Source organism: Miniopterus schreibersii (genome assembly GCF_964146895.1).
Source record: "Miniopterus schreibersii genome assembly, chromosome: 4".
NCBI classification, from domain to species: domain Eukaryota; kingdom Metazoa; phylum Chordata; class Mammalia; order Chiroptera; family Miniopteridae; genus Miniopterus; species Miniopterus schreibersii.
In genome coordinates this window covers 93,745,671-93,772,920 of record NC_138105.1, presented here as the reverse complement: position 1 = coordinate 93,772,920, position 27,250 = coordinate 93,745,671, and the positions used below count along the sequence as shown (strand labels likewise).

Here is a 27,250-nt window from a genome sequence, read left to right as displayed (position 1 = left end):
AGAGCCCAGAGCCCAGAGCCAAGCCCAGAGCCCAGAGCCCAGAGCCCAGAGCCGAGCCCAGAGCCCAGAGCCAAGTCCAGAGCCCAGAGCCCAGGCCCAGAGCCCAGGCCCAGAGCCCAGAGCCAAGTCCAGAGCCCAGAGCCCAGAGCCCAGAGCCCAGGCCCAGAGCCCAGGCCCAGAGCCCAGAGCCAAGTCCAGAGCCCAGGCCCAGAGCCCAGGCCCAGAGCCGAGCCCAGAGCGGGGAAAGCAGGAGCAGCAATGACGCGCGTACGGACATCTCTAGATTCTGCGTAGCAAGTCTCGCCACCCAAGGTGTGTCTGGCTTTTTTTTTTTTGAGCCAACCCCAGGGAACACAACTATAAGGAGACAGCATCTACCCTACAAATGAAAACAGAGAGCTCTACTTTCTCACAAGAAAAGTCTTTGGCGATACAGATCTTCGTGAATTACATACAGGGGGCTCATCGAGCCGGGGGAGATCGCTGTTCTGAACACGAGACTCGCCCGGATCCCTGCTCTTCTCATTGGGAGCTTGACTTTGCATATAAATTTGCATTTTTTCTATGTCTCTCAAGAACGCATGTATCGTAGTGAACGCAGATATGAAACTTGAACCAAATACTTCAAGTAGCAGAAGCACCTTTTTTCAAGCCATCTCACCCAAAGGGCTAGCTAGAGGGAGACACCTCCCGTGTTCTCCGGCTGGCTATGCCCCCACCATTTTCTACTGCGACTCAAGTAACCTTCCCATCTCATTTCCAAAGGCCCCAGAGACACTTAGCTGTAGTTTTCTCTCCACTGCACGTGGTGATACCTGCACTTCCTCCCTTCCTCTTGGCCCCTGATGTCCTTTAAGCCACAACTGGGGTCCCTCTCCCAGTGCAAACGCTGAGCCACCTCTCTTTTTCCTCTCTCTCCATCAAGAATGACACAGCTCTCCAATTCAAGGTTGGCCATATGTGTTTTTCTGCAAAGGGCCAGATAACAAATGGCTCTGTGGACCATGAGGTCTCTGTTGCAATCGTTCAACGCCCAGACACACTGTGGAAGCTGGCAATACACCTAGGGATGGGCGTGGCTATCTGCTAATAACATTTGTTTGTGGACACTGAAATCTGAATTCCTTACAGTTATCAAGTGCAAGAAGATACTAAAATTTGTTTTTAACCCTTAATAATAAATGTAAAAACTATTCTTAGCTCATAAGCCATAGAGCCACAGGCAGCAGGCCAGATTCGGCCCGCAGGCCATGGTTTCCAAGCTCTGCTCTGCTCCATCTGGTCTGCCCTCCTGTGAGCTATCCCAGAGTAGAGATAGGTGGTGGGAGGAGAGAGCCAGCAGGCATCACCGTGGTGCACTAAACCCTGGGCAGATGTGGGAAGGGGAGAGCCAGGGGGATGTGAAGCTGGGTTGTGTGCATGGAGAGAAAGTAGAATTTTCTACCTAAAAGTTGTTGGTGGGCAAGAGCACTTTTGTGGGGGAAAGACGGGGGAGCAACAGAGGTATGGGGGAGGGGGAAGTACTTAAATCACAGTGGGCATGCAAAAACACATCTCGGGGAACATCCCTGACAGTGTACGCTATTAGTAAGAATTTCAAACTGTCTTCTAGTGGGCTGTGCACATCTCTCCTTTGCAAATCTTCTGAATTCTCACCTAGACTCTGTGGGGAGCTGAAGATGAAAGTGGCTGCAGGGGAGTAGGAGGTGGAATACCATCGAGAAATTGCAAAAACAATTCACTGCCAACAGGCTGTCCCGGCAGGGTCCCGGTGCTACGGCCATGGCCCGGATCGGCACACTGCCCCTTGGATGTCCAATTAGATGGCATGGGGGGAAGTCTAATGCAGAGTGCACTTGTCTCTGCGTAAGCACCCAAATGAACAGCATGGGAAACTGAGTCTGGCCTCATGAGTCAGCCCTGGAGAAGCTCCTAACCCCCCCCCTCTCGCTCTAGGTGGACAATCTGCTACTAGGATTTTGGGGTGAGGACAGAGGGGAGGGCTCCCGACTTGATGGCCAGTATCTAAGTAACTTCATGGGGCAAGTCAGGAGCTTGACTGGAGACATCTCTGAGCATTTTCATGCGAGCAAATGACTTAGCCAGCTTGGCATGAAATGAATCCCAGGTCTGACTTCATTAAACAACAGATCTGAAGACTGGAGGTAAAGTGGAGGTGACCTCAATTGTCTGAGAGATGTGGAAAATCAAAGAGCCTTGGATTCCATCTCCTCAATTAAAGGGAAAATTGGGTACATTTAATCCAGTATTTTGCCATCCCAAAACACAATAATTACAAAAAACAAAGAAATAAACAAACAAACAAAAAAACCCCAAGAAACTTGGTAACTATTACTTCTCAACAAAGAAAATGACCCTTAAAAAACATTCTCAGCCAGGAAACTTATATGGAGAGGTGGCTGAGTGAGAATGAAATGGGATCAGAGAAGATATTTGATGATGGCAGTGGTGGTGGTTATGGTGAGGGTTGGGAGCCCAAGGAAGAAGCCTTGTCTAGGGACAGCAAGGGAATGCTCAAACCAATTGAGCATCAAGGACAGTGGTCCTTGGCTACCCAGGAAGCCTGGGAGTCCTGCCTGCATCCAACCTTGTCTAAAAGAAATGAGTTCAATCGTTGCCAGCAAGCAGGGACTCAGCGATCCAGCCAGCTGGGAGGAAATCGAAAAAGGGGTTACTTGCAGACCACAGTCATCGGGGAGGTGAATCTCCAGGCCCTGACAATTTCCCATGCATGTGCATTTCCCCTCCCCAAGGTCAGTAATTTGGATGGATTCCCTTATTTGGTCTCTTTCCTCCCAATCTCGAATTCTGGAAAGAAGGGAAAGCCTTTTGCAATGTGGGACCTTGCTTTTCCCTTCACTGTCCCCTTGGGGACTTGAAGAGGCAGCAAGAACATTGGAGAGCACTTGTGTCCCTGAAGGAACAGCCGGTTGCAATGCACGACCATCACTATCGATCTACGATTTATGAAAATAAAGCAATATGTGCCTGTTTCGGTGCCTGCCGTTTGCCTACCAATGGTGCAGTGTTCACCATTCCAGCCCTCTCGGCATTCACATTTGCCATCTTTACAGGTCCCGTGCTCAATGCAGCGGGGGTGGCACACACGCTGGTCACACGCTGCGCCTGTCCAGCCCTCTTCACAGCGGCAGGCTCCCCCGATGCAGACGCCGTGAGTGCCACAGTCTACTGAGCACACTTCTGGAAGAAAAACAATGATTACAGCTCAACACCACAGCTGCCGAAACCCTCCATGGGAGGCCAGACCATGCACCTGGCCTGGGTCCCTGGAGCAGGCCCCGACGCCCAGCACTGTGTCATCTTGGGAGGCTGGGGACTAGTGAATCATTATGTATTTTCTAGAGCAGTGGCTCTCTGGACCAGTAGCATCACTGTCACTTGGGACCCTGTGCCTTGGTTGGACCTGCTGAATGAGAAATCCTGGGAGCGGGGCTCAGGAATTTGTTCTAACACATCCTGCAGATGGTCCTCATGCTCACTGGAGTGTGAGAGCCACCGTTTCAGAGTGAGGCCACTGCAGGAGGAGATCAGACAGTGGCCATCCCGTCTGGCAGTTCCCTCGGAGGTGCCCACTTGACAAGATACCTGTATCCCTAGCTAGCTGGGATACGGTCCTCTCTGAGAGCCTGAACTGACCAAAGGCCCGTTGGGGACCCCACAACCACATCCCCATGGTGACACCAATGCCCAAGGGAGCTGTGCTGCATTTACACAGTCACTTTCTCGAAGGAGCTCAAAGTCTTTTGTGGGTGGGGGTGAGGGGGGACAGACAGACAGATATGCATGCTCTGGCGTTTCAGACCTCTCACGCGAGGACAATCACGTGCCAGACACTCATCCTTATGACAGACTGCTGGACAGACTGCTGAGGGAGGTGTGGCTCGTCAGGCCTGAGGGGGGGAACCAGCCCAGAGGGAGGTCAGTGACTCAGTGAAAGTCACACAGCATGTGGTTAACACAGCAGGGCCTTGCCTCTAGGGCTCCCCTGCCCCCATCCTCTGTAGAATCTGACCTGGACCAAGTTGAAGCCAGGCCCAAGTGGCTTCCAAAAAATAGCCCATTTGAACTGACTCTCTTTGGCTTTTGGCAGTGAGATATTCATTTCTTTCCCACTGTCGGCAAAGCTTTGCACAGATCCCCTTCCTGATTGCCATGCAATCTGACAGCTGTCTCACTACCCAGAGGAAGGGGGCAGGGCCATGGTCACTTGCTTGGATGGGCGCTTGTCAGGGTGAGTGGAGCCGTTCTCTGGAAGGCTGGGCTGGCTTGAACTGCTGAACCATTCCATTTTAAGGTCGCTCGGGAGGTAAGGCACATACTCCTAATTTTAGGAAAATAAAGTGTACGGCACAACTTCATTATTTGCCTGTCACTGGAGGACTGCGGAGTTTTATAGCAGGCTCACGCTGCACCCCGAGGGAGCCTCTTTTCCGTTTTATAGGATGTTCCATTCAGCTTGCCTGGGACTGAATTGTTCTGCTTTGTTTTCTGGTACCTTTAGGGAGCATACATAAGAAAATCTATAATGCAAATGGAAGCGTCCCTCCCGGGCCCCTCATCCATTTGCAGTGATGGACCCAACGAGGCACGAGAACCTAAGCAGTGGCGGTTTTTCCCTTGTCTCTCAAGGATCACAGACTTCGTGACAGAGAAGAGAGTTAAGAGACCAAAGTCCAATGGCCCAAAGGCCCTATGTCCCCAGCCGAGTGTGCAGAGTAGGTGCCCACGCATTTGGGCTCACAGGAGGCCACGGGGCACGCGCGCTGGGGGCTGTGAGGAGGAAACCCCTCGGCTTACCGACGGAGCAGTCGGGACCCATCCAGTTGGGATCGCAGCTGCAGAGGCCCGTGTCGGGCAGGTACGTGCCGTGCCCGCTGCACTGGTCTGGGCACTGGACCCTTGCCAGCTCGCAGTTTAGACCACCCCAGCCAGGGCTGCAGAGGCATTCTCCATTTACACACACCCCGTGGCTGGAGCAGGTGGGGTCCAAGCAGTCGACTGGAAAAGACGAACAGGAAAATATCATCACTCATGGGGGATGGGCCATGGGACAGCAGATAATAGCTGAGCGGACCAGTGGCTCACCAGTTCCCACCCCCTGCGAGCAAATGCAGCAGCCAGGTAACAGGGACGTGGCCCCTTAAAGGATTCAGGACTTGTTATTTGTCAAAACACTGAGTCTCGAACTTGAAGAGAATGTAAGAGGAAAAAGGGATGTCTCGAGCAGAATTAGGAGGGATCAGATACAGAGGTGCGCTATCAACACGGAGAAACTTGCATTTATAAACATTAGGGCCCTAACTGAACCATGTCAGAGCTTCCAAGTGTGGACATGAGTACTGGCGAGATCTGCGCGTGTGATATCACCAAACCTGATTACCCCTCGTTATCGGAGAGACAAGTAGAGGCTCCTTCTAACGTCACTCATACTTGACTTCAGAGGGTAACGAAAGACTAAAAAGAAAACCAATACAATTCATAAATGATTGACTTCCCAAACTGCTTCACTCAGGCTAAGCCTACAATGAGTTTTCATTTTCCGAGCACTGAAGGAGCTAGCAAATGCGCAGGATAGAAGAGATGGGGTTGGGTGTGGAAATAATCCAGTGGGGGTAACCTTCCTACGGAGAATCATGAGTGGACTAGATGCGCGAATCTCATGAGCTGTGGCACCGACCTTCCACCAGACCGTCATGGTCTGATTGTTTGGCCATCTCAGTAATGAGAGTGGATATATATCCAGTGGGTAACCTGAAGATTATTATTCTGAAATCAACTCTAAGTGAGAAGAAGAGTGAGCTGCACAGGCCAGCTGTTGAGGACAGGACTTTCTGCATGAAAATATGACCCCGAGCTTCAGACATCCAGCCAGCCAAGGGCTGGTTAACAGGGCTTTTAAGAAGATATCCAGCTTCCTTAGGTCTTCCTGGGAACTTGGAGAAGAGAGCTCTGCACATCATGGAGTCTGAATAGTGAATGGGGGGTGGTCTCGCAGGGGACCTGATGTTACCTTGTGGATCAGAAAAACAGGGAGGTCTCACCATTTTATTTTTCAAAGATATACATTTTCTCCATTTTAATGGCTTGGAAATCGGGCCTGTTGGCCTAGATTAAAGCATTTGCTCCTGCCATCACCTGGGGGTGCAGCCAGCTTGAGGCCTCTCCCAGTTTTTCTCTTGGAGTGTTTTGGACCACGCAGATAGTGTAAGTCATTCCCTCCTGTGCGTGCCATCTTGTGGTTCAGATTCTCAGAGATTTTCATTTCTCTCCTTGCCCAATGCCAGGGTGAAAACATGCAAGATTTGGGGCCTGCCAATAGTTCATCATGACACTGAGAGAGCAATTGCTTGGCTCCCCAGCTTTCTGTGGGACAGTGTATTTTTTCGTTCTTATGGTACACACTGTAATGGCGTATTTTAAAATTGGTACATTGGCTCTAAACACAACATTATTTAGATGGTCCATGCCACATGACATTAGACTTGAGGAATTTGGATTTATTAGAGATCACAATATTCTATAATGTTTCCAAAGAGGCAAAAACAAGAATTTTCAGTGTTAAGAGATGTTTCTCAGGAGTCCATTAGGATATCTTCAGGAAAGATATTTATGGAAATATTTATATATTTATGGAAATCAGTTTGAGACTGAGCCAAAGGGAAAGAGAAGCGACCATTGTTTTTTGGTTTTGTTTTTTTAAAATCAGGAATACACTCTCTCAGAAAGGTGAATTGAGTGATTAAATATCCATCGAAGCTGTTCTGATGATGTTATTTGCTCTGGTTATAATCCCTTTAATGTTGAATTCACTGTCTTGGGGATTATAACTCCTGATGAGATGAACCCCTTCTGATAGCTTTGAATTTTCTCCATTCAGGATGGTGGAGCACATCTGCATGGAAATGAATGAAAGGCTTGACCATATAGAGGACATTTACCAAGAGGTTGTGCCATGCCTTGGGCATCTCATGCCCAGCGCACGTTAAGGGGATATATAGTAGGTGCTCAATACACAATTGCTGCAAGCATGAATGACAGACATCGCTATAAGCATTTGTTGTTAATGGGACAAATTTCCAGTGCAAAGGACGGGCAAGGAAAATGGTGTTAATGACTTCTTGCTTGGAGGAAGAATGCTGCGCAGAGTGGGATCTGCGAGCAATGAACTAATTCACTCAGAATCCATCTTTTCCATATTCTCCTAATAAAAGGAAATCCCCGAGTTCTAGTTTTCATTCTGTCCCCATTTCTAACACAGCAAAATCAAAACATACACAAAAATAGCTCATGCGCTGCATGCCTCCAAAATTGTCTTTCATTTATAATTACTCATTTAGAAGGCTGGGTGAGGTGCCAAGAGCAAGGGGCTTTAAAAAAAAACACTCAAAAAATGGCATCATCATCATCTTTTTCTTAAGAGGATGAAATCACAAGTAATAGACAAAAAAAAACCCCCCAAAAACATAAAATGACATTTTTCTTCCAGATAAATGAGTTCACTCTTCTTTATCCTGAATTATGCTATGAAGGAAGGAAGAAAACCCACTGAGATTTATTAGCCAGGACTGGAATGTCATTAAAAGGACCATTTATGACATCCAGAAATATGAGCTAACCCTTTCTCTGGCCAGTGATACCAGTAAATACGCCCTTTGTGCTGTACAATTACAGCAGCTGATGGAATAACTAAGTTCGGACATTAAGAGGGGCAGGTTCACTATGAATTTTAAACTTGGTTCCAATTTCACAAGAGGGTCTCGTGGCCACGTCCTTAGAGTCTTCAGCAGGGAGGAGGGACGATGGCATTTTGCAAAGCTTTATAACTAGAAACAGTGTTATACTTAAAAGGGGGACAGTGGCCTTTCCCAGCTAAGTACCATGTGCCTTACTCCACCAGCCCCCTGGCAGCTGAGATCATTAGAACTCATTTAGTCTTGGGCCCTCTATAGGTTTGACAAAAAAAAAAAAAAAAAGAAAAAGGGTTGTGAATGCAATTTCCACCCCAAAGGATGATAAAGGAGGTCAAGGAGTTTTACAAACAATATGTACTCGAAACCCCCGAAGAACCATGAATTACATTTATGAAGTTAAAATGTCATTGAAAAATGACTCAGCCGTGAAACTGACACGGAAACATGGCTGACTTTACACGAATATGTCAATTCCTCACCCGTCACCTCCCCGCACCCCAGACACCATCGAATGGAACCTCACGATCGCGTCCTTTCATTTTCTTGCGCGAATCTGTTAATACGAAAACAATGTTTATGCAGCAGAAAGGGAGGGTGGCAACTATTGATTTCATCGCCGTGGCCATTTCAGGTAAATTGTTTGAACGTTACGACTATGATGAATATCAGAAATAAAAGAAGCTAAATGGAAGGAAAAGTGCTGACCCAGACTTTCTGATTCCATTTCCTATTTTGAAAACAGCACATGAATCACTCGGTTCATTCTTTTTGGGGAGCGGAAATCGATAGGCGAGATTTCATCTTTCCATAACGATCCACGTGGCTTCCTTGCTCTGTTGGAGGGTTAATTCATTCTGAGCATTTAAGTAAGACTGGCCGGGAGAGTCGGAAAGGTGAGAAATCACTTGAAATTCTACTCAGACAGACATGCACAATCTTTACTGGAGGGAAAGAAATTCTAAGATGGGCAATGTCACAGCTCTCGCACTATCCTCTCGCCAAACGATGTACGCAAAAGGTTCGCTTTCACCTCTCGTCATATCATTGGCCTCTCCCCTGTTTTCAGTGACTACAGCTTTGCCTCTTGTGATCCATTTATCTCTAAGAACTTTAACCTTTCAAGCGAGGTGATTAGATCAGTACTTCCTCCATCCCAACTCCCAATCTGGCTTTATGCTGCAGACAGAGGGAGGCTACCTTTTATAACAGAGGAAAAAATATCTATAGAGTTGAGCAAGTGAAGATCTGGGGGTCAGACGTCTGGGCCCCATGAAGGGCATTACCGCTGATCTATTAGAAAAATCTTAGACGAATAATGTCATGGAAGCTCACTCTTTGTAGCCACAGATCTAAAAACGATGAAACGGGAGATTTCACAGGGGGAGCGTCTGTGTGTGTCTGTCTCTGAGGATAAGCCACCGTCATTACTTTGTGGTGACGGCGGTAATGACTGGATATTTTGTATAGAACCCTGGAGATCCGTAAGTTAATGGGATGGGACAACGGATCCTCTTGCATCTGAGAACATCATAGCACCTGAGGTCCCTCCTCATCACCTCGGCAGGCGGAAGCTGAGAGAGAACACGGGCACAGGTGTCCGACCAGATCTTCTCCGTGGGGACATCCTGGGTGGGCATCTCAAGCTGTTCAGCATGGAGTAGGCAGTGGGCTTCACTGTTCCCCCTAGTTTGTGGGGTGAGTTGACACTTCTTTTTCCATGGGGAACACGGTGGGGGAAAAGGCTGTTGGAGACGTGTGGGAACGTTTCACTGGGAGACGGGCTTAGAGGACATGTGCTCAGCTGGCAGACAACCACTGAACCAACTCAAAGGCAGGGGAGCAGGTGACGGAGGAGAGGACCTAGGTCCTTGCCTTCCTAGCAACTGCAGTTGCTTCTCTCTATGGGACAAGCAATAGATGGACAACAAGAGACCGTGTTCTGGAAGGGCACGTGCCGAGCAGGGAGGCTGAAGGCCGCTGGCCGAGTTCCCTTGTCTTACAGGCATCACAGGGGCCCCCAGCACCGGGGTGCCACATAACTCTTCTGAAAGAACCAAGGGGAGTCACCGAGACTCACAGGGCTGGTTTCTGAACACTTCCGGGGATCTCCAAGCCTGGCCTCTGCTCACGGTTGTCAGACCAAAGTCCGCTTATGGCACCCCCGGTTTTCCCCACGTGTGCTAGGGGCCACTTCCCCGTGCGCCCTAGTGAGCGCCTCAGCGCCAGTGACTCCCAGCCCTCCCGCAGCCCACCCAGCCACTGTCCTCGACCTCTGCCACCGCAGGAACCAGGACAACTTCCCCTACGTGGTGTCCCTAAGTGACATGGGCACCCATGGTCGTTCAGGCCTGACTGCTTTCTAGTGGTATTAATTTTGCAGAAATATTTACACAGAGACACAGATGGGTCTTAGGTCACCAAGAACCGTAAAAAACCCCCAGCTTTGGGGAAGACTGGGAGATTGGGAGTAGGGGTTAAGGACTCTTGTTTCTTCTTTTCGGGATAGCTTTAGTAAGTCCCAATTCAGAGGACTTTAAATAAAGCAAAAGAAAAGAGGAAGGAAGGAAGGCAGGAGAAGGGGAAGGAAGGAAAGAAGCAGGAAGGGCAGGAGGAAAGACAGAGGGAGAGAAGACAGAAAAGCAAAGGCAGAGGAAGCAATTTCAAGAGGAAAAAAAAGAGAAAAGGAGCTAATTAACGTAAAGAAAAGCAACACATGCCCAGCCGGCGCGGCTCAGCGGTTGAGGGTCAGCCTAGGATCCAGGAGATCAGGGTTCGATTCCCGGTCAGGGCACATGCCCGGGGGACGGGCTGGATCCCCAGTCGGGGGCCGGCAGGAGGCAGCCGATCCATGACTCTCTCATCATTGCTGTTTCTCTTTCTCCCTCTCCTTCCCTCTCTCTGAAATCAATAAAGACATATTAAAAAAAAAAAAAAGTAACACATTCCTTCCAGAACCATTCCACAAGCCTTCTGTTTTCTACGACTTGAGAAGTCCAGCCAACTATGCTGTACACCTGGAACTAATACAAAATAATATTGAATGCAAACTGTAATAGAAAAAAAATAAAATTTAAAGTTCTTAAAAAAAAAAAAAAAAAAGCAGTCCATCAAAGCGAAGGGGTTTGAAGTTTTCTTTGTAGCAGTAGAGCCTGGGATTGGCTGGTGCGCGGAGGTCCAGGCCTGAGCACGTCCTGCCACCCGCCTGGGCAGCCGCCCCCGCCCCGCCCCGCCCCGCCCCGCCGAGCTTACCTTCCTCACAGTGCTCGCCTTTGTAGCCGGCGGAGCAGACGCAGTTGCCATCAATGCAGGAGCCGTGGCCCCCGCAGGCGGGATCGATGCACTGATTCATGGGCACGTCGCACTCGGCCCCTTTCCAGCCGCTGTAGCACTGGCAGGTCCCTTTAGAGTACTGTCCATTCCCGCTGCACAGGACGGGGCAGGCGGCTGCGAAAGCAGAGACAGGGCACCGGGTCACGGGGACCAGCGCCCGAAGGGCCGGGTGGGTCCCAGGAGGCAGAGCCTGCCTGGGGTTTCAGCTGAGCCTGCCGTGTCCCAGGCCAGGGGTGCAGAGCCACCTCCCACTAACCAATAGCCATCATCACCGCCACAGGGAAAATGCTACTGATGGCAGCAGTCACCACCGACGAAATGCTTATTACGTGCCAGGCGGGGCGCAGAAGGCTTTAAGTGAATTTATGACATAATCGTCATAATTACTCCACAAGGCGGAGGCCAGAACCATGGTCCTGTGACAGTTGAGGCTCAGACTGGTGAGTTAGGTGGCCAAAGTCACCGAGCTCACAAGTGGGGGAGCCGGTTGGAAGCCAGGTGTGCCCGACTTTAAGGCATGCCTCTAACTGAGCTGTATGGACTCGTGTGCTGCTGTTGCTGGTTTGGGGGGATCAGAAGCTGCTTTGTTGATTCTGTTACCCTCAGGTTAGTTGACTCCTATCCCTGATACGTCTATGTTCCCTAAAAAGGAAGGGAGATGGGCCACAGTTGTGACATCATCTCTCTACGCCTCAGTTTTCTTATCTAGACCATGAAGAAATAATTGCATCTGGCTCCAAGTGTCACATGGGATAAAGCATAAGGATTAAATGCACTTGGACTCTTAAATAAGCAGGAAGGGGAGCCCAGGCTGGAGACAGGACGTCTTGAGCAGTTCATGTCTCAGCCGGGACCCTCTTGCGTCTGTTGATGGGAAGGAGGCTGAAGGTCAGCAGGGACGGTCTGGAAGGAGATGACCAAGTTCCCACCCATTTGGCCTCAGTCGTGCCAATTCCGCCCTTTTAGAGATTGAGATTTCAGTGGTTGCCTTTGGGCTTTGAACTTCTCACCTCCGGGATCGGTTTGTAAAGAACCTAAATTTCCAGGCGGCTTCTCTGTGAGCCTAAAAGGAGCACACAGCTCCAGGCTATGGAACTGGCATTCAGAGACCTTCAGAAAGGCCAACAGCGGCATCTCACTGAGTCCTGGTTTCCCCGGGATTTGCAATGCACAGGGTCCAAGAATTCAACTTGTGTACATGTGTGTACAACCCGAACGGCCTCCCCAACCCATGGAGCGATTATACCTCTAATCAGATCACTCCCTAGCCTACGGCCCTGCCCAGCCTTATCAACGCCCTCTTATTGTCATGATTCTATTTAGGTTTTATAGCAATTAACTTTCCTTTTGTGAGTGTCTAATTTCTCCACAATATTGTCAACTACTGGAGGACAGGACCAGGATTATCGTGGTTGATTTCCTTCTGGTGCCCCACTCATCAACTCATCAACATTGGCTTAATTAAGGACCTATTTCTCCTATGGTCTGATAACCAGGGATTCCCAAGTGGTACGGTTATGGCGAGCACCGAATGGCCATCCATGAAGATGTGGACACACCAATGTCTGCAGTAACCCCTTCCCTTTTTCTGGGGAAGTGCATGTTTTATCTTAATGGTAAACTGATCTAAAACAAAAACATCTTAACAGTTGACATATGACTGAGGGAATATTCCACCAAGAGGCACGAGAGGACAGACAGTAAGGATCAAATAATTATTGTCTTTGTTAATTGATAAAATACAGTTAGGATTATCTTCTTTATTCATATTGAAATGGTTTCTCTTCTGCATACCCTCCAAGTGGTAAAAAAAAAAAAAAAAAGGGTTATCCAAAAGGGAAGAATGGATTTTATTTAAAATCAGGTGCCTAGGAAATCAAATTTAAAAGGTGACCTATTTAAATTACTCAGAGAAAAAAGTAGAGAATAGGTCTGAGGGTTCTCCACAGTCTGAATGCAGCCTTCCTGGCATGTGCACTGGGAGTGTGGTAAAAAATGCAAAACACTGTAGTGTTCTCTGGAAAGTGGGGCACTCAGTGGCTCGGCTGATGTCACATTAAAAAGCAGAAGGCCGGATAAAGAGGAGTGAAGCTCTCTAGTAATCCATTTGCCATCAGGGCACAGAGTGCAAATGCCAGACGAGTGCCCTCCAGTGGTCACTTGGCAGACCCGCATGGAGAGGACCTTCCCTCGGGCAACATTCATTCTCAGTCATAACTCAACCCAGAGCATTACAGTAAGTAAGGCTCAGTCTAGACCTCATTTGAGAGGCTGGATGTGAAACGGGGACCTCCTGTATTAATAACTCTTCTCATTTCTTAAACTATCATTAAATCTATTTGATTTTTCAAATAACAGGTTATAGGACAGATAATTCTGACTTTACACCTTGCCCAGTGATAATATGGAATAGAAATGGCAAGAGCAAGGGTTTGGGTACTAGAAAGAAGTGCACTGAAAACCTAGCCCATCACTTTCTGTGGGATTTGGTCAAGATTACTCTACTTCTCTGAGACCCAGATTTGCCTTCAAAAAATCATCTCTCAGAATTGAAGTATTAAATGAGGTCATGTGTTCAAGGATTCAAAACAGTAACTGACGCCTGGTTTGCAATGAACAGATGTTCTCTCATGAATTTCAAACTGAATCTCCAAATTGACTTCAAGGGTTAATAACGTTAAAAATGTTATAGTTCTCAAATATGCTCTTGCGCACACACATATATACACAAACACACACACACCATCACCACGGAAGAGTACCAGATGGCACTAAGGGAGAGCTCTCATCTTTTCCTTTCTCCAGTCTTCTCTGGCTGAGGGCTATAGGTGGCTCCGAAATCACGTGTACAGTGTTTTATGTCCCCCCCCTTTTCTTCCTAAGGGCTTCCAGGAGCAGAACACTGCGTTCAAGCTTCTACTTAAAATTAATTAAAATGTTTGTACGAAGTGACTATTCCCGTTTCACTAAATCTGGTAAATGGAAGCTCTAAGACCCCTGCAGAAGGAAAATAAATTACCATTGTCACTAACGACTGACAAGTTAACAGGCTGATGACAAAAAAATGACACAATTTAGATTCACCTAAATGGTGTAAAGCTCATTTTAACGATCAAGCTAGAGATTTTTTTCCCCCCTTCCACCAAAGTCCTCTGTAAGGGATGAGATGAATTATCAGCGTTATTTACTTGGTGGGAGGTAACAGGACAGGCCCCTCGCGGCTGCTGTTTTAAGGAAGACAAGTCCTGTCTACTTGGGGCTTGCAGTAGAGACCATCTACCTGAAGCAAAGGTAGGGACGGTGGAAGGGGCTGAGTCAGACAGGCAGAGGGAAATGCCTGCTTCTTGGAAAGTCACTCGTGGGCTGGGCTAGATGTGCAGAGGGAATTTCAAATGATGCATCGTTTACAAATGATCTGAAATCTGATTGAAGACCCCTTTGGAAAAGAGACTTGAGAATATTTGAACCTAGTACTCCAGGTAAATTGTCAAAATAGTACTGACAATCAGTTGCCCCGCGTCCCAGTTAGTGAATAGATATTAATAAGTAACCTAACAGGTGTTAGTAGCTCGGTTAGGTGGTAGGAAAAAATGATGGAGAAAGGAAGATGCCTCGATTCTCCTGAAGCAATTGAAGATGTAAAGTTTGGGTCTTGGAGGTGACGCAAATGAAGCTCAGTGTCCTTGAAGCCAAAACTGGCGTCCACTGTCTTTCCAGACTGGACTTCGCTGGGTGCTGAGCCAAACAGTGTTAGCAAAGTGAGTTTCACTTCTTGGTAGGTCCTTGCGAAGGGCAACCCATTTGGTAGACAAGCATGTTTGACCTCTGCTGCATGCTGTACTCAAAAAAATAAATTCCATACACATTAAAGGTCAAAATAGAAAAGAAACCCCACAAAACTATTAGAAAAAATATTAAAGACTAATGTTATTTTTTTGGGAAGCGGGATATGTAAGGAAGACATAAATTCTAGAAACCAAGAAGGAAGAGAAGAGAGATCCGATCTGATTACATGAAATTTAGATCTTCTATACGGTGAGGAACACTACGCAGGATTAAGAGATGAACCACACTGGGAAGAAATGTGTTTTGATGCATTTTACAGAATTAAGCTTGCTATTTAAAATACACAGAGTACGTACTAATCAATAAAAAAGAATGAAAACCTGGGCAGAGGACATATAAGTATGAATATAAGAAGCCAAGGAAAGTATGAAAAGACACTCAGTTTCATTAGGAATTAAGTAAGTATAGATAGAAGTAATCATGAGAGGCAATCCTTGGCTTATCAGATTGGGGGGAAAAAAGAGAAACATCTAAAAGGCCAGTTAGCCCAACGCCACCGTGGGCGAGGGAAATGCTCTAGTGGGGGCGTAGTCTGTCACTGTCTGGACAGCTCCCTGTGCCCAACCGAGAAGCCTGTTGATTTCAGCGCCTCAGTTTTCCCTCCGATGAAATGGGCACAGCAATGCAGGACTTCTTGCGTAGGAACAGTGAAGTGAGGAGTCAGAACTCAGGAATGATGATAAAAATACAAATGCAAAGCCCACTAGCCATTCTGATCACAATGGGCACCTCCGACCCGAACAGCCCCCCCAGACACTCCAGCGTCTCCACCAACTCTAGCTGGTCTCAGTGGGGGAAAGATCCAGCAGGACCCCCGTGAAGAGAGGAAACCAAAGGGCGCCTCTGACGGACAGGAGCAGAGCCTCTGGCTCCAAGGGCCAGAGTTCAGGTGCAAAGACCGGCTTCCTCGCTCCCGTGGTGCCAAATGGAGCATTAATAAGCGAGAAAGGGATTCGGGGAAGAGTTTCTAGAAGGACAAAAACCTCATCAGGTGCGTCAGATCTCTGACATTCAGGAGCCACGTGGGGAAAGAGGCACATGCTGACTTAAGCGTGAAAGTATAGATGCTTTAATTAATCCGGGGTGAATTTAATTGCTTTAGTTAAGTGGAAATCGGGTTAAAAATGATGCAGAGCATGCTGGGGTGTGTTAAAAACATGACATATGAGTTGGATGAATCGATAAATTAAAAGTGCACAGATGTTTTAATTAAACCCAGGGAAGTTAACGAAGATCACAAGAGACTTTTAAGCCTATGATTAATTCAATTCATTTAAAATACCTGTAGAGATATGGGGGCGCCTCCATTTCAAGAGTTATAAAAGTTCTCAATCGATAAGTGCTTAAGCTGTTTTTAAAAAAGTCTTACGGTTGTTGTGTGCGTGTGCGTGCGTGTGACCAAACAGCATTAATTACATAATGAATATTTAAATTCTTCAGGGTATACAGCAAGCTTTTCTTGCAGCTCAGGTCCAGGCTGAAAGAGCTTCTCCTTCTTACTGTGACTCGAGCGTCGAGCCGCGTGCCAGTTATCGGTGTCCACGCGCGTGGAAGCTTCCTGAAGACATGGGGGTCTGTTTATTCACTGCTGCCTCCTTTGTTAAAGAGAAAGCCGAGTGAGGGGAAGAGTAATAATCGGAAACTGTCGGTGAAGCGGTGACTGGAATAATAGGCACAATTACAGGAGGACAGGAGAGGCACCTGATGGAAAACAGCGTAAGTGACCCCGAAAGAAACGCCGTTGCCCCTCGGCTCCAAATCTGATGGGACTGCTCCCCACGTCGCGCCCCCTGTGGACGTCTATGCCCGGGACACTTCCACGTGGCTTCTTTACCAGGCGCCTTCTCCACGGACTCCGCACACTCCCCGATGTTCACCGGCTATTCTCACAGGTCCAAACTCCACTCCTCCACAGTCTTCCTCACCTGCTCCTTAGGATGTCTGCGGCACTCAGAGCCCACGTCACAGCACCGTGGGCTGGACGTGCATTTCCCTCTAGCTTATCACATGCGGCCACCGGCTGGCAGCCCTCGGGGGCACTCCGGGCAGCACCTGGCTCAGAGCGGGCACATGGAAGCATTTGGAGGATGCATGAAGTTCTGTCCCCTCCCTGCCTCGGAACAATGGGTTGGAGCCCTCGCGCATCCTTTCGGTGTGAGAGTCAGGTCCATTTGGACTTGTGAGCCCCTCAGGACCCCCAGCCGGGGGCGGTGCTGTGGAAGAAAGGCTTTGCAAACGCACGCTGTCTGATTGTGCCACTCACTGCAAGGATGTCTGCAGCCTGGAGGGGTTATAAGAAGACAGGAGCTATGGTCCGCACCGCACATCCGAGGGCGCGGGCGCCTCAGCATGAGGTCAGGAGAGCAAATCTGCATTTCTGTCACTAGGACACACACCCGGTTGTTCAGATGTGATGGGAATCTCACTTGCTAACGTGGCAAATTCTCCCCTCGGCAGGAGGGCCTGAGTCTGCTGGTTGCCTGCAGCAGAAACTGGCAGAACTTGGGCATCCCGGGCATAGCTGTCAGCAAAGGAACAAAGGTGAAGGCGAATTTGGAGGAGGGAGGACCTCGGGCTCGGCCCTCCTCAGGGCTTTTATCAGGAAAGAAGGGGGATGATCATGGACCACAGCCGGGAGATGGTGTGCACCGTCCTGGGGCTTGGCGACCCGGGACTAGCTGTCTTCCCTCCCTGCACTTGCTAGCAAGACGACCTCACCGCGTCGGCTCCAGGTTGCTTCCTGTGAGCCCTTAGGAGCTTCTTAGGCTCCAATGCTGTTTGAGTGACAATCTGTGATAGCCACCAATAACTGCAGGGCCAATGGGATAGAGCCTCCCCGTGTCTCTGCCTTATGTGTAAGGTGCACACACACACACATACACTCTCCCTCTCTTTCACATACACACTCACACACAACCACATTTTACACTTTTTCCTTATTAAAAACCAGAAGTACATCTTTGATATGTTCCACCAAGGAGGGCGCAACACCTTCTAAAAATGCATAACCTCAATCAAGTCAGGAAAAACCATCAGATAAACCCACGCTGAGGGGCATCCTACGAAATACTTGACAGTATTCTTCGAAACGGTCAAGGTCATGGAAGACACAAAAGACGGAGAAAAGACTGAGGCACCCTCACAGATTGGAGGGGACTCAGGAGACATGACAAGAAAATGCAGTGTGGGATCTGGGCTAGAATAAAAAAGCAAAATTAAAAAAAAAAGTCTTTAAATTCATCAATGGCATTGCATCAATGTTAATTTCCTGGTTTCAACGATTGAACTATGATGATTTAAAATGTTAACCTTAGGGGTGAAAGCCATATGGAAACTTCATGTACTATTTTTGTAATTTGTCTGCAAGGCTAAAATGATTTCGATATAATAAGCTGCAGGTATTGCGAAGGTTGGTTAAAATAGGATTTATGTTGATATGAAGACAAATAAGAGTGTGAATTAAGTGCTCTGAACAATGCCTGGTACATATTTAGTACTTAACAACTATTAATTCTTATTTAGAAATAATTTGAAATAGAGGTTTAACGTACCACAGGTAAGCCTGGCCCTGAGGACTCCATTTACCCACTAGAAGCTGGCACAGTTAAGTCTGGGTGTCTGTTTTTACTGGGTTCTCACATCATCATACTGGTGTAGTTAGTGGATTTTATTACTTTTCAAGAGCCAGTACTTAGGACGTGAGAGGTTCGAGGCTTGTGTCTCTCTAGGAGCCAGGCTGACTTCCAGGTGCTCAGGTCCACTTTGGGGTCCTTGACTGAAAATCAGTGTGAAAGCCCTAGCCAGTTTGGCTCAGTGGTTAGAGCATTGGCCCTCCGACTGAAGGGCCTTGGGTTCGAGTCTGACCAAGGGCATGTACCTTGATTGCAGGCTCGATCCCTGGCCCCGGTTGGGTTGCTCATGGGAGGCAACCAATCGATGTATCTCTCTCACATCAATGTTTCTCTCTCTCTCTCTCTCCCTCCCCCCCACACTCTATCTGAAAAGCAATGGAAAAAATATCCTCCAGTGAGGATTTAAAAACAAAAAAAGAAAATCGGTGTGCGAGAAGCTGATTTGGCTTGAATGCTCTTGATAGAGAAAGTATCACTCTCCTGCTATGGTTATAGGTGGTATTAACATTTCCCATTTATTGCACTGATTCTAGTTTTTTAAAAAATTTTTGATTTGAAATCTATCTATGCGATCATGCTGAGCTGACTTAAAGGAATATTTTAGGTAAATCATAAAAAGGGCGGCCCATGAATTTGGCAAAAATTGCAAAAGGTGGTACTTGAAAGAGGGAAGCCTGGGAAAGAAGGGCTTAGGAGGAAACAGGAAGGACAGTGTTATTAATGAGGGAGCTTAACCTGCATCCATCCCAGAAACACCAAGGAAGAAACATCCTTGGCGCAAAGAGGTAGACGCTTACTCCTAGCACTGTCCGGCCAAGAATAAAGCGGGAAACAAGGAGAAAGCAATTTAATTCTTTAAACGCTCCAATTTTGTCAACCGTATGCACCCACAGCTAAATTGAAATGTGCAAGTTCAAAGGCCGATTTCAGGAACGGCTCCCGAGGATGCAGGAGTAACTACTCTTAACAGCCACTCGATATTTGTTTCACGAGGATCAATTAGACACCGTGGCTAATGCACACTCGGAGTGCGCACAGGTGGTGAATGCAAAACACACCGAGAGGCCTTTTAAGCAGCTAAGTGCACACCCCATTACAGATCCATAACGCAGAGTGGCCGCGCTGCAAATGGATTCAGAGCCGAGGCTTCTTAAATGGCCGGGGTACTTAGGGCTGAAAGGCCAGTAACTGGATGTGCAGCCGGAACACACACGGTTTTTAGGATTAATAATGCATCGATGTGTGTCGGTGTTAATATACATTTACAGCTCACAGCCCACGCGGCTGAGCTCTCAGCCCATCTGCGGGCCACACATAAAAGGACTGTTCTGTCCCGTCTCTCATCGACGCCTTCGCTCACTCCCAGGGAAATTAGATTATGCAAGAACAGCCATTCAAATGATACTGAGGTTTGCTCTCCGTTAAAGCCTTCGCCAGGAAAAGCACTCAGCGTGGTGACGGAGGACACCGTCCACCTTCCTCCATCAGGGCCCCTCTGAGCCCGAACTCCGGGCCCCACTTGGGGATGTGTCCCCAGGACACTGGGCAGCCTGTGCTAAGGTGAGAAACGGCCACGCTCTCTTTTCTCTTTGTCTCTGACAAGTTAACCAAGCCCTCCACATTACTGCGTGCCAATTAGGAATGCGTCCTACGCACATGCAAACAGATTCAGCCACTTCAAGTACAAAAAAGTCCCATTCACTTATCAGCCGGCATTCAGCGAGCCCTGGAAATATCTTGAATACGTGAAATACGATTTCCCCGAGCAAACTGCGGTGCGCGTGGGAAAGAGGCGTGGCACCATTTGGCATTTCCAGCAGCTATATTAATAATGGCCTCGCTCTCAGAACCTCAGGGAAGGACGGTCTTTAAATGAAGAGCACATAAGGATAATAAAAAAGTTATATAAATGTATAAGTAAATATAATAGAATACGCATAAGTTAAAAAGTGATAAACAATACATCCTTTGAGGACTCAAAGGGTTCTGCTGAGGGCTTTGGGTGTGTGATAGATTACCATGATCGTGACGAACTTAGGAAGGGACTCCCCCCTTTCCCAGAGAAGGAAACCAAAGTGCAAAAAATGTTTGATCACTTGCTCGGGGTCATAGAGATACTCAGTGGCAGAGCTGGGACTGGACCCCGGGAACGCCTCAGTGAGCACGGGCTCACAACTGATCCACCACTGTTTTTCAGACTGGGATATGATGAACTACTGGTGGGTAAGGGAATCAGTATAGTTACAACCAGTATTTTTTAAAAAATGAAATAGAGTACAACAGAAAAGAAACAGAGAAAAGTGTTGCTTTGTGAAAGTTTTCTTTCAGTTTTTTAGTTGTATTTATCTAGCCTATGCATGTGAGCGTGCACCGCACCTAAAAAGCATGAGCAGCTCTGCTCTCCACTACACTTGTGTCTGATTGTGCCACTTGAAGGTCACGCTCAAGGTCTCCTGCAAGCTAGGTATGCAGCCCCTAAGTCCCCTGTCCTTAGGAGAGTCATTTTCTTTCTTATATTACTATTCCCCCAAGAATCCCAGGGCCCCAGCCATCCTGTGCAAAGCAGTGTAGATAAATTAATAATACAATTTAAAACCAATTCCACCAAGATAAATAGCACTTCCCAGATTAAGAGCATAGCTGGCCAGAATGAATGAAATTTACTAACCCTGAGATGCTTAATCTTCCATTACACAGAAGCTAATGATTATAAGAAAGGAGTGATGGTAATTCACTTCTGCGTTTACAGGAAACCCAACCATCTCATTTTTAGCAAATCTTTTTCTCAGCGCACCTTGGTGCCAAGGATAACTGCCCTGCTCCTATAGGTGTGTTGGCCAGTTGTCATATATCAAAGCCTACTCGTTGCCAAAAGGGTTAGCACTTCTAGCATGCATGGGCCTATGAGATGTCCCCGCGGACTTTGTCGGGGAGGCTTCTTGGATGCCCCCGCTCTCCTCCCTCCTGGAAGCCTACGCTCTGCTTTCCAACCACAGCAGGGAAGCAGGGGCAAGTACCTTTGGCACAGTCTGCTCCAAGGAATCCCGGGAAGCAGTGGCACACCCCGGACACGCATTCGCCGTTCCCGTGGCAGTTACGTGGACAGTCCTGCACAGAATCTGAAAGAGAGAAACTTAGCAGTTACCTTTTTCTCTGCCTGCTGGCGAAGCAATTTAACAATCAGCCACCTACCATTTTAAAGACCAGTGACAGTAACCTCAGGGGACCAGGAGGGAGGAGCATAAGTGAGTGAAGGACAGTGGTGGGGACCAGGGCAACTTGGACAATGCATGGAAGTAGCCACCGCCGTCCATATGACTGACCCGGGCAGGAATGCAGGACTAGTTCTGCTGTGACTTTGGCTTTTTCAGAAGAAGCTACTTATCTGGATATAAACCCCCAAATTTCTCGTGTTTGAATGTTGACAAGTTTTAAACACTGTGAGCCCCGCTGCCCTGTGTCATCCTGCCCAGCTGAGAGCTGGACTGACAGTGGGGCGTCAGTGTAGCCTCAGGTATAGAGGGCGATTCTCCTAATGACAGGGGTTGGAAGAGTAAAAATACTCCCCACTGTAAGGGATTTTAACAAGGGAAAACCCCACATATGTCAGGCTGATCAATTTGGGCAGGATTTTGGGGTTTGTTAAGTAGTAGGTTTGGGGTTATACAAAAGTCCCTTTATGCCTAGCTGGTGTGGATCTTATTTTTCATGAAGATCTATTAGTTCACGTTTGTTCTACCCGCACAGCGGTCCGATTTTGTGATTTATGTTTCCATCTGTACTCTTAAGTGACACCTTCAAAGGGCTCATTTGGAACTTTTTCATGCTGATTTGGATCTGTACAGAAACATACATATTCTTTTAAAATTATTATTATCCTCATTTTACCTTAAATGAAAATAAATAGACTTTCATGTTCCCAAACAAAACATATGGGCTCCTGTGCCCCAAATTTGACATGACACAGGCCTTGGGGACATTGACCAGGCGACGCTGCACAAAAGATCCTAAAGTCTAATTGTTGCTACTGGAGTCACCGGGAAAGGCAAAGGAGGTTTCTCATTTAAACTGAAATTCCCGTTTACTCCCACTCCGGACTGGAAAACCAAACCACGTGGCGGGGCTTTCTACAGTGTCTCCCTTCTCAGCTCTTGTAGTCCACATGGATATGTTCGATTTTATTCTGGGAATGATGGGAACCAATGAAAAGTGCTAAACGTAGGAACGGCATTATTTGGCTTGTATTTTAAGAAATCACTCCTACAGCAAGGTAGAAATTGCTTCTCATGGGGTATCTGGGTCTGGGGACGCTTTGGTGGAAACTGATATCGCTGAGGCCAAAGGTCCCCTTTCTGAAACCAAACAACTTCTGAGGTAAAGCAGTGAAGGCCGGGGAGCTCTTTGGCACCACAGTCTCGTGCAAAAGGCCTGAGGTCTCCACACGGGCTCTCGCTGGGCTGGAAGGCCTGCCTTGCCCTTTAACTTAGGCATCTATTCTTGCGTCTCAGTTTAGAAAACATTTAGCTCCTGAGTGTCTTCCTTCCTCCCTTCCTTCAATCTGCGTTTTGTACCTGTCCTCAGTGTTCCTATAATTCCTTTAATTGCCTCTTTACATGCCTGTCTTCTCTCAGCTCCCTGAGGAAGGCACCAGATCGGAGTTGCTCACTTAGTAAACCTCCAAGCTTGGAGCACAGAGAGTCCTCGGTACACAGCTGTGAGAATGGGCGCGTGAGCGTGCGTGTGTGCACATGTGCATGCACGTGTACATAGGAGAGTGGAAGTGGGAGTTTGCACATGCGTCCGCCAGCCTCCCTGAATCCTCACTGTGCTTTGCCTCTCTGTTGTCCCCTGAGATGACTCATTTCTGAAAGCAGGCCGCTTCTCTCCAAAACGCATCACAAGACTTCCCTGAGTCAAAGGTATATTTAGTGTGACCGCTGGTTGACACCCGTCTAACATTTTTCCTCCTGTTTCCTATTGCCTGGCTGCCCTTGATGGGGAACGTTCTCATAATAGGTATGTGTGGGAGAACCTCTGAACCAAATAAAACACTGTTCTTTCCCCTGTATTTCGGGCCAATCACTATCATTGCTCTGTCAAGGTGTCTGCCCAACTATCAGGCCGATTACCTTTGACTTTCTCTTTGACCTACAGTCCAGATGAGAGCATCCCTCTGGGGAGAATTGCTAATCCCAGCTCTGACGGGCAGGCGGGTGAGGGTAATGGCCTGCGGGCAGGGCATCCCACGACCGCAACATCTGGGTCTACATGGATAAAGGAGTTGGGGGCAGAAGCCGTTATTAGATAGTCTGGCCCCCAGAAACCTTGCTGTGCAAGGGGAATGGGATTTGTTTAGCTGGAATTCAAAGCAATCCAGTGGTTAAGAGCACAGGCTCTGGAGAGTTCAAATCCTGACTCCACCTCTTACCAACTGTGTGAGACCTTGGGCAAGTTGTTGAACTCTGGGTCTTGGGTTTCTCAACTGGAACATTGAGTATTGGCGATACCTCTCATTAGCGAGGCCATGGGCGGATGGAGCTAGTCCCCACTAAGGGCCCAGTCCAGGGGCTGGTACAAGGTCAATGCTCTCTAAATGTGTCGTAGTAGTTGTTTTTGTTATTAACCTTTCACTAAGCACTTGTAGACTCCACTAAGCCAGTGGCTGTGTGTGGTTTGTGCTGTCAGGTGTGAGTTCAAACACAACGTGACAAAAAGATATTTTCCCTCATGTTCTTAAGCTAAAGATTTTTTTTTTCAATCTCAACACCTCAAACTAGTGCCAAGTTGTTTCCGGGGTCTTCCGTTTTGAGCTGGTTTCCATCCTTTTGCATTTTCCCCATGGGCACCGAACCCGATGATGGAAATCTCTCCGGACTGTGGGCGACTGCTCCAGGGGCTTTGGTCATACAAAGTTTATGATGTTACTTTAGGGCAGGGGTTGGCATAGGTTTTCTGGAAAGGGACAGACAGTAAATGTTTGGGTTCTGTGGGCCAAACTGTCACTGTTCCAACTACTCTGTTGTTTTAGCTGCCAAAGACAATATATAAAGGTCAACATGGCTGTGCTCCAATAAAACTTTATTTATAAAAACAGGCAGTGGGCCAGACTTGGCCTGTGGGCTCTGATGTGCTAACCCCTGCTTTGGAGCAGTTGGCTGCCCTGTTAGGGCCGACCCTCAGAAGGAGGGTGAATTTCAATCCCCTCTGACTTTGTGTCATTCTGAGGGATGGCCACTGGTGAAGGATTTCAGATAGTCTAATATAGATCTTCTAAGAATCAGGAAAGCCCCTCAGAGAAATCGGGAGGCCGATAGAAAAGTTCTTCAAATGCAGTCAGTAGAACAACAGCGGTACAAGACATACCCCATCACCAGCTCTCATTTAGGGACTACCAGCTCCATCCCTGGCATGTTCCTTACATGATGTCACATCATCCACCCTTCAGGGACTTGTTCGTTACTTTTCCACGGATGAAACTGAGGCTCAGGAGGCAAGTGACCTTTCCAGGGAGGATGTGGGAAAGACAAGCTAGGATTTAATCCTGGATCGACCAGCCTTTCCTCATGAAACCACCTTCGCTAGGCTTCTGCAGTGAACCTGAGATCTACAACCAGACGCTGTTGGGACAACCAGGTGGTGCAGAAGGGCAATGGACAAAGTTCAGGAGCCCATGCAGTTTCTACCATTTTCACATCCCAGGAGCTTGAGGGACTCAGTTGTCTGAACCTCAGTTTATTCCTCTGTGAAATGGGTCTACAATCTGCTCCGATTCAGCAAGGTTCTACCCAGGACCACTTATTACCATTAGTAAGAAGATTAAAACCTCATGACAAAATAAATTTCATGAAAATATCGGTAACTCATTTGATTGTAAAAATTCTTAGGGTTTGATTTAGAAAGCTTCATGAGATCTTCTCAAACTAATGGCCCTCGTAGGGATTTGTAGGCACATATAAGAAGAAAATTTGGATAAGGCCTTAGCTTTTCCTTTGATAGCTAATAAAAAGCAGAGCTAAAACATGCCAAAAATGACAAGTGCTTAATTAAAGCATTTTGATATTTACCTACTTGGGAACAAAGTTATGACTTTTCTCTTATGTCTATATCTTTTCTTGATTTATTTTTAAAGGTTTTTTTTTTTTTTAAAGCTTTCTGTTTTGAGCTTTCCTCAATTATTATGAGAAATTGAGCTGATGTGAATGGTCAACATTTATTGTCTCTACCACACGTTTTGAGATTTATATGTTTAATCTTATTGAATCTTCACCACGGCCCTGTGAGGTGGGCTCTAGTTAGTTCTGTCCATCATGAGGAAACTGAGGCTTCCAAGGGTCCAGTGATCTGCCTACGCTGTGTGGCCAGGACCTGGGCCAGTTGGTCTGACCCAAGGTCTTCACCACGACTGAACCCTTGGGGCTCATGGTGAATCTTTCATGAGTTAGGCAGCGTTCATATTTTAATCAGGGCTCATTTTAGGTGGGTGGTTCTATGAGACCTAAATCAAGGGTTCTGCTTTGGTCTCCTACTCAGTAGGTACCACCTTGGAAGAAGTGCCTTGTACAGAGAAGCCCAAAACATTTCCATCCTTTCCTTCATGACGCATCACCTCAGAGACCCCACACCTACCTAAGACGACAGTGTTGAAGGAAACCATCTCTTTGTCCTTGCCATCATTGTAGAAGGCCAGGTGCCACAGGCCCACGTCCAGGTATTGCACAAACACGGCCTCGTTTTGCACCAGGGTCTGAATGCTCCGGCGCTCCCGGGGCGACTCGACCACACTCCACTTCTCCTTCCCGTCCAGGCGCTCCATGAAGTCATACTGGGCAAAGGAGAGAGTGACAAGTGTGACACTGGGTGCAGACAGGGTCCCAGGACCTGCCCCTTCCCCGCCCACTCATCAGTTACCTGGGAAATACTTTCCAGTACATTTTACTATGAGCTCATCCAGTAAAAAAGGAGTCACAAATGTTACACTAAGAACAACTGCCATTTACTCTGCTTATAATTATTGCTAATAGTTTTATTACTAATAGTCGCAATCTCTTTTCTATAGTTATGAAATCCAAAAAGCTTTAAAACCCAAAGTTTTAATTTTTCCTTCATTGCCATCATGGTCTTCTTCCTCCATCCCCTCCCCATCTGTCATCTCTTTCTCCATCTGCAAAACTGTGAAAATTACAGTATCGACATTAGAGGACTGTTCTGAGGAGTAAGGTACGTAGAGCAGTGCTTGGCACAGAACAGACACAAAACACATATTAGATTCTTGCATCACCATCTCATTGATTCTTGCAAAACCCCGTAAGATATGTGCAATGTGTATCTTATTTTACACACAAGAACACAGGTTCAGAGAAGTCATGCAACTTGTTAAAAGTCACACAGCAACTAAGTGGCCAAGCAAACATTTGGACCTAGATCTGTTCGGCTGCAACGTCCATGCCCTTGCTGTACCTGGCCTCGGACAAAACCGGCAATTAAACAGCAAACTCTGTTTCAGTGGAAACCAGGTTTAGAACTGGAAGCCATCAGTGAGAAATGAGTGCTCAGCAAAGCTACCAGGATGGCGGATGGGGAGAGCAAGTGTGACTCAAGAGAGGCCTGCCGTAGAGAACAGCGGAATCCTGCGGTGGGCAAGTGGGAGCCACTGAAGATCCCAGAGCAGTGACTGATGCCATAAAAGGAATGTTTGGAGGCATTTGTTTG

At 47.5% G+C, this 27,250-nt stretch overlaps 1 protein-coding gene across 2 annotated transcripts in view; it reads right to left on the bottom strand.

The window, feature by feature from the left end:
- The window catches only part of TENM2 (teneurin transmembrane protein 2), a gene marked incomplete at its 5' end in the record, with an annotated part of 597,332 nt that overhangs the window by 127,366 nt on the left and 442,716 nt on the right, over positions 1–27,250 (bottom strand). The window contains 5 exons of one of the 2 annotated variants that reach the window (XM_081135053.1): positions 3,010–3,222; positions 4,840–5,040; positions 10,983–11,177; positions 21,559–21,660; positions 26,168–26,363. In XM_081135053.1, the coding sequence (XP_080991179.1) occupies positions 3,010–3,222; positions 4,840–5,040; positions 10,983–11,177; positions 21,559–21,660; positions 26,168–26,363 (907 nt within the window). The remainder of the gene's footprint in view (positions 1–3,009; positions 3,223–4,839; positions 5,041–10,982; positions 11,178–21,558; positions 21,661–26,167; positions 26,364–27,250) is intronic. The other variant, XM_081135054.1, reaches the window with a different exon arrangement.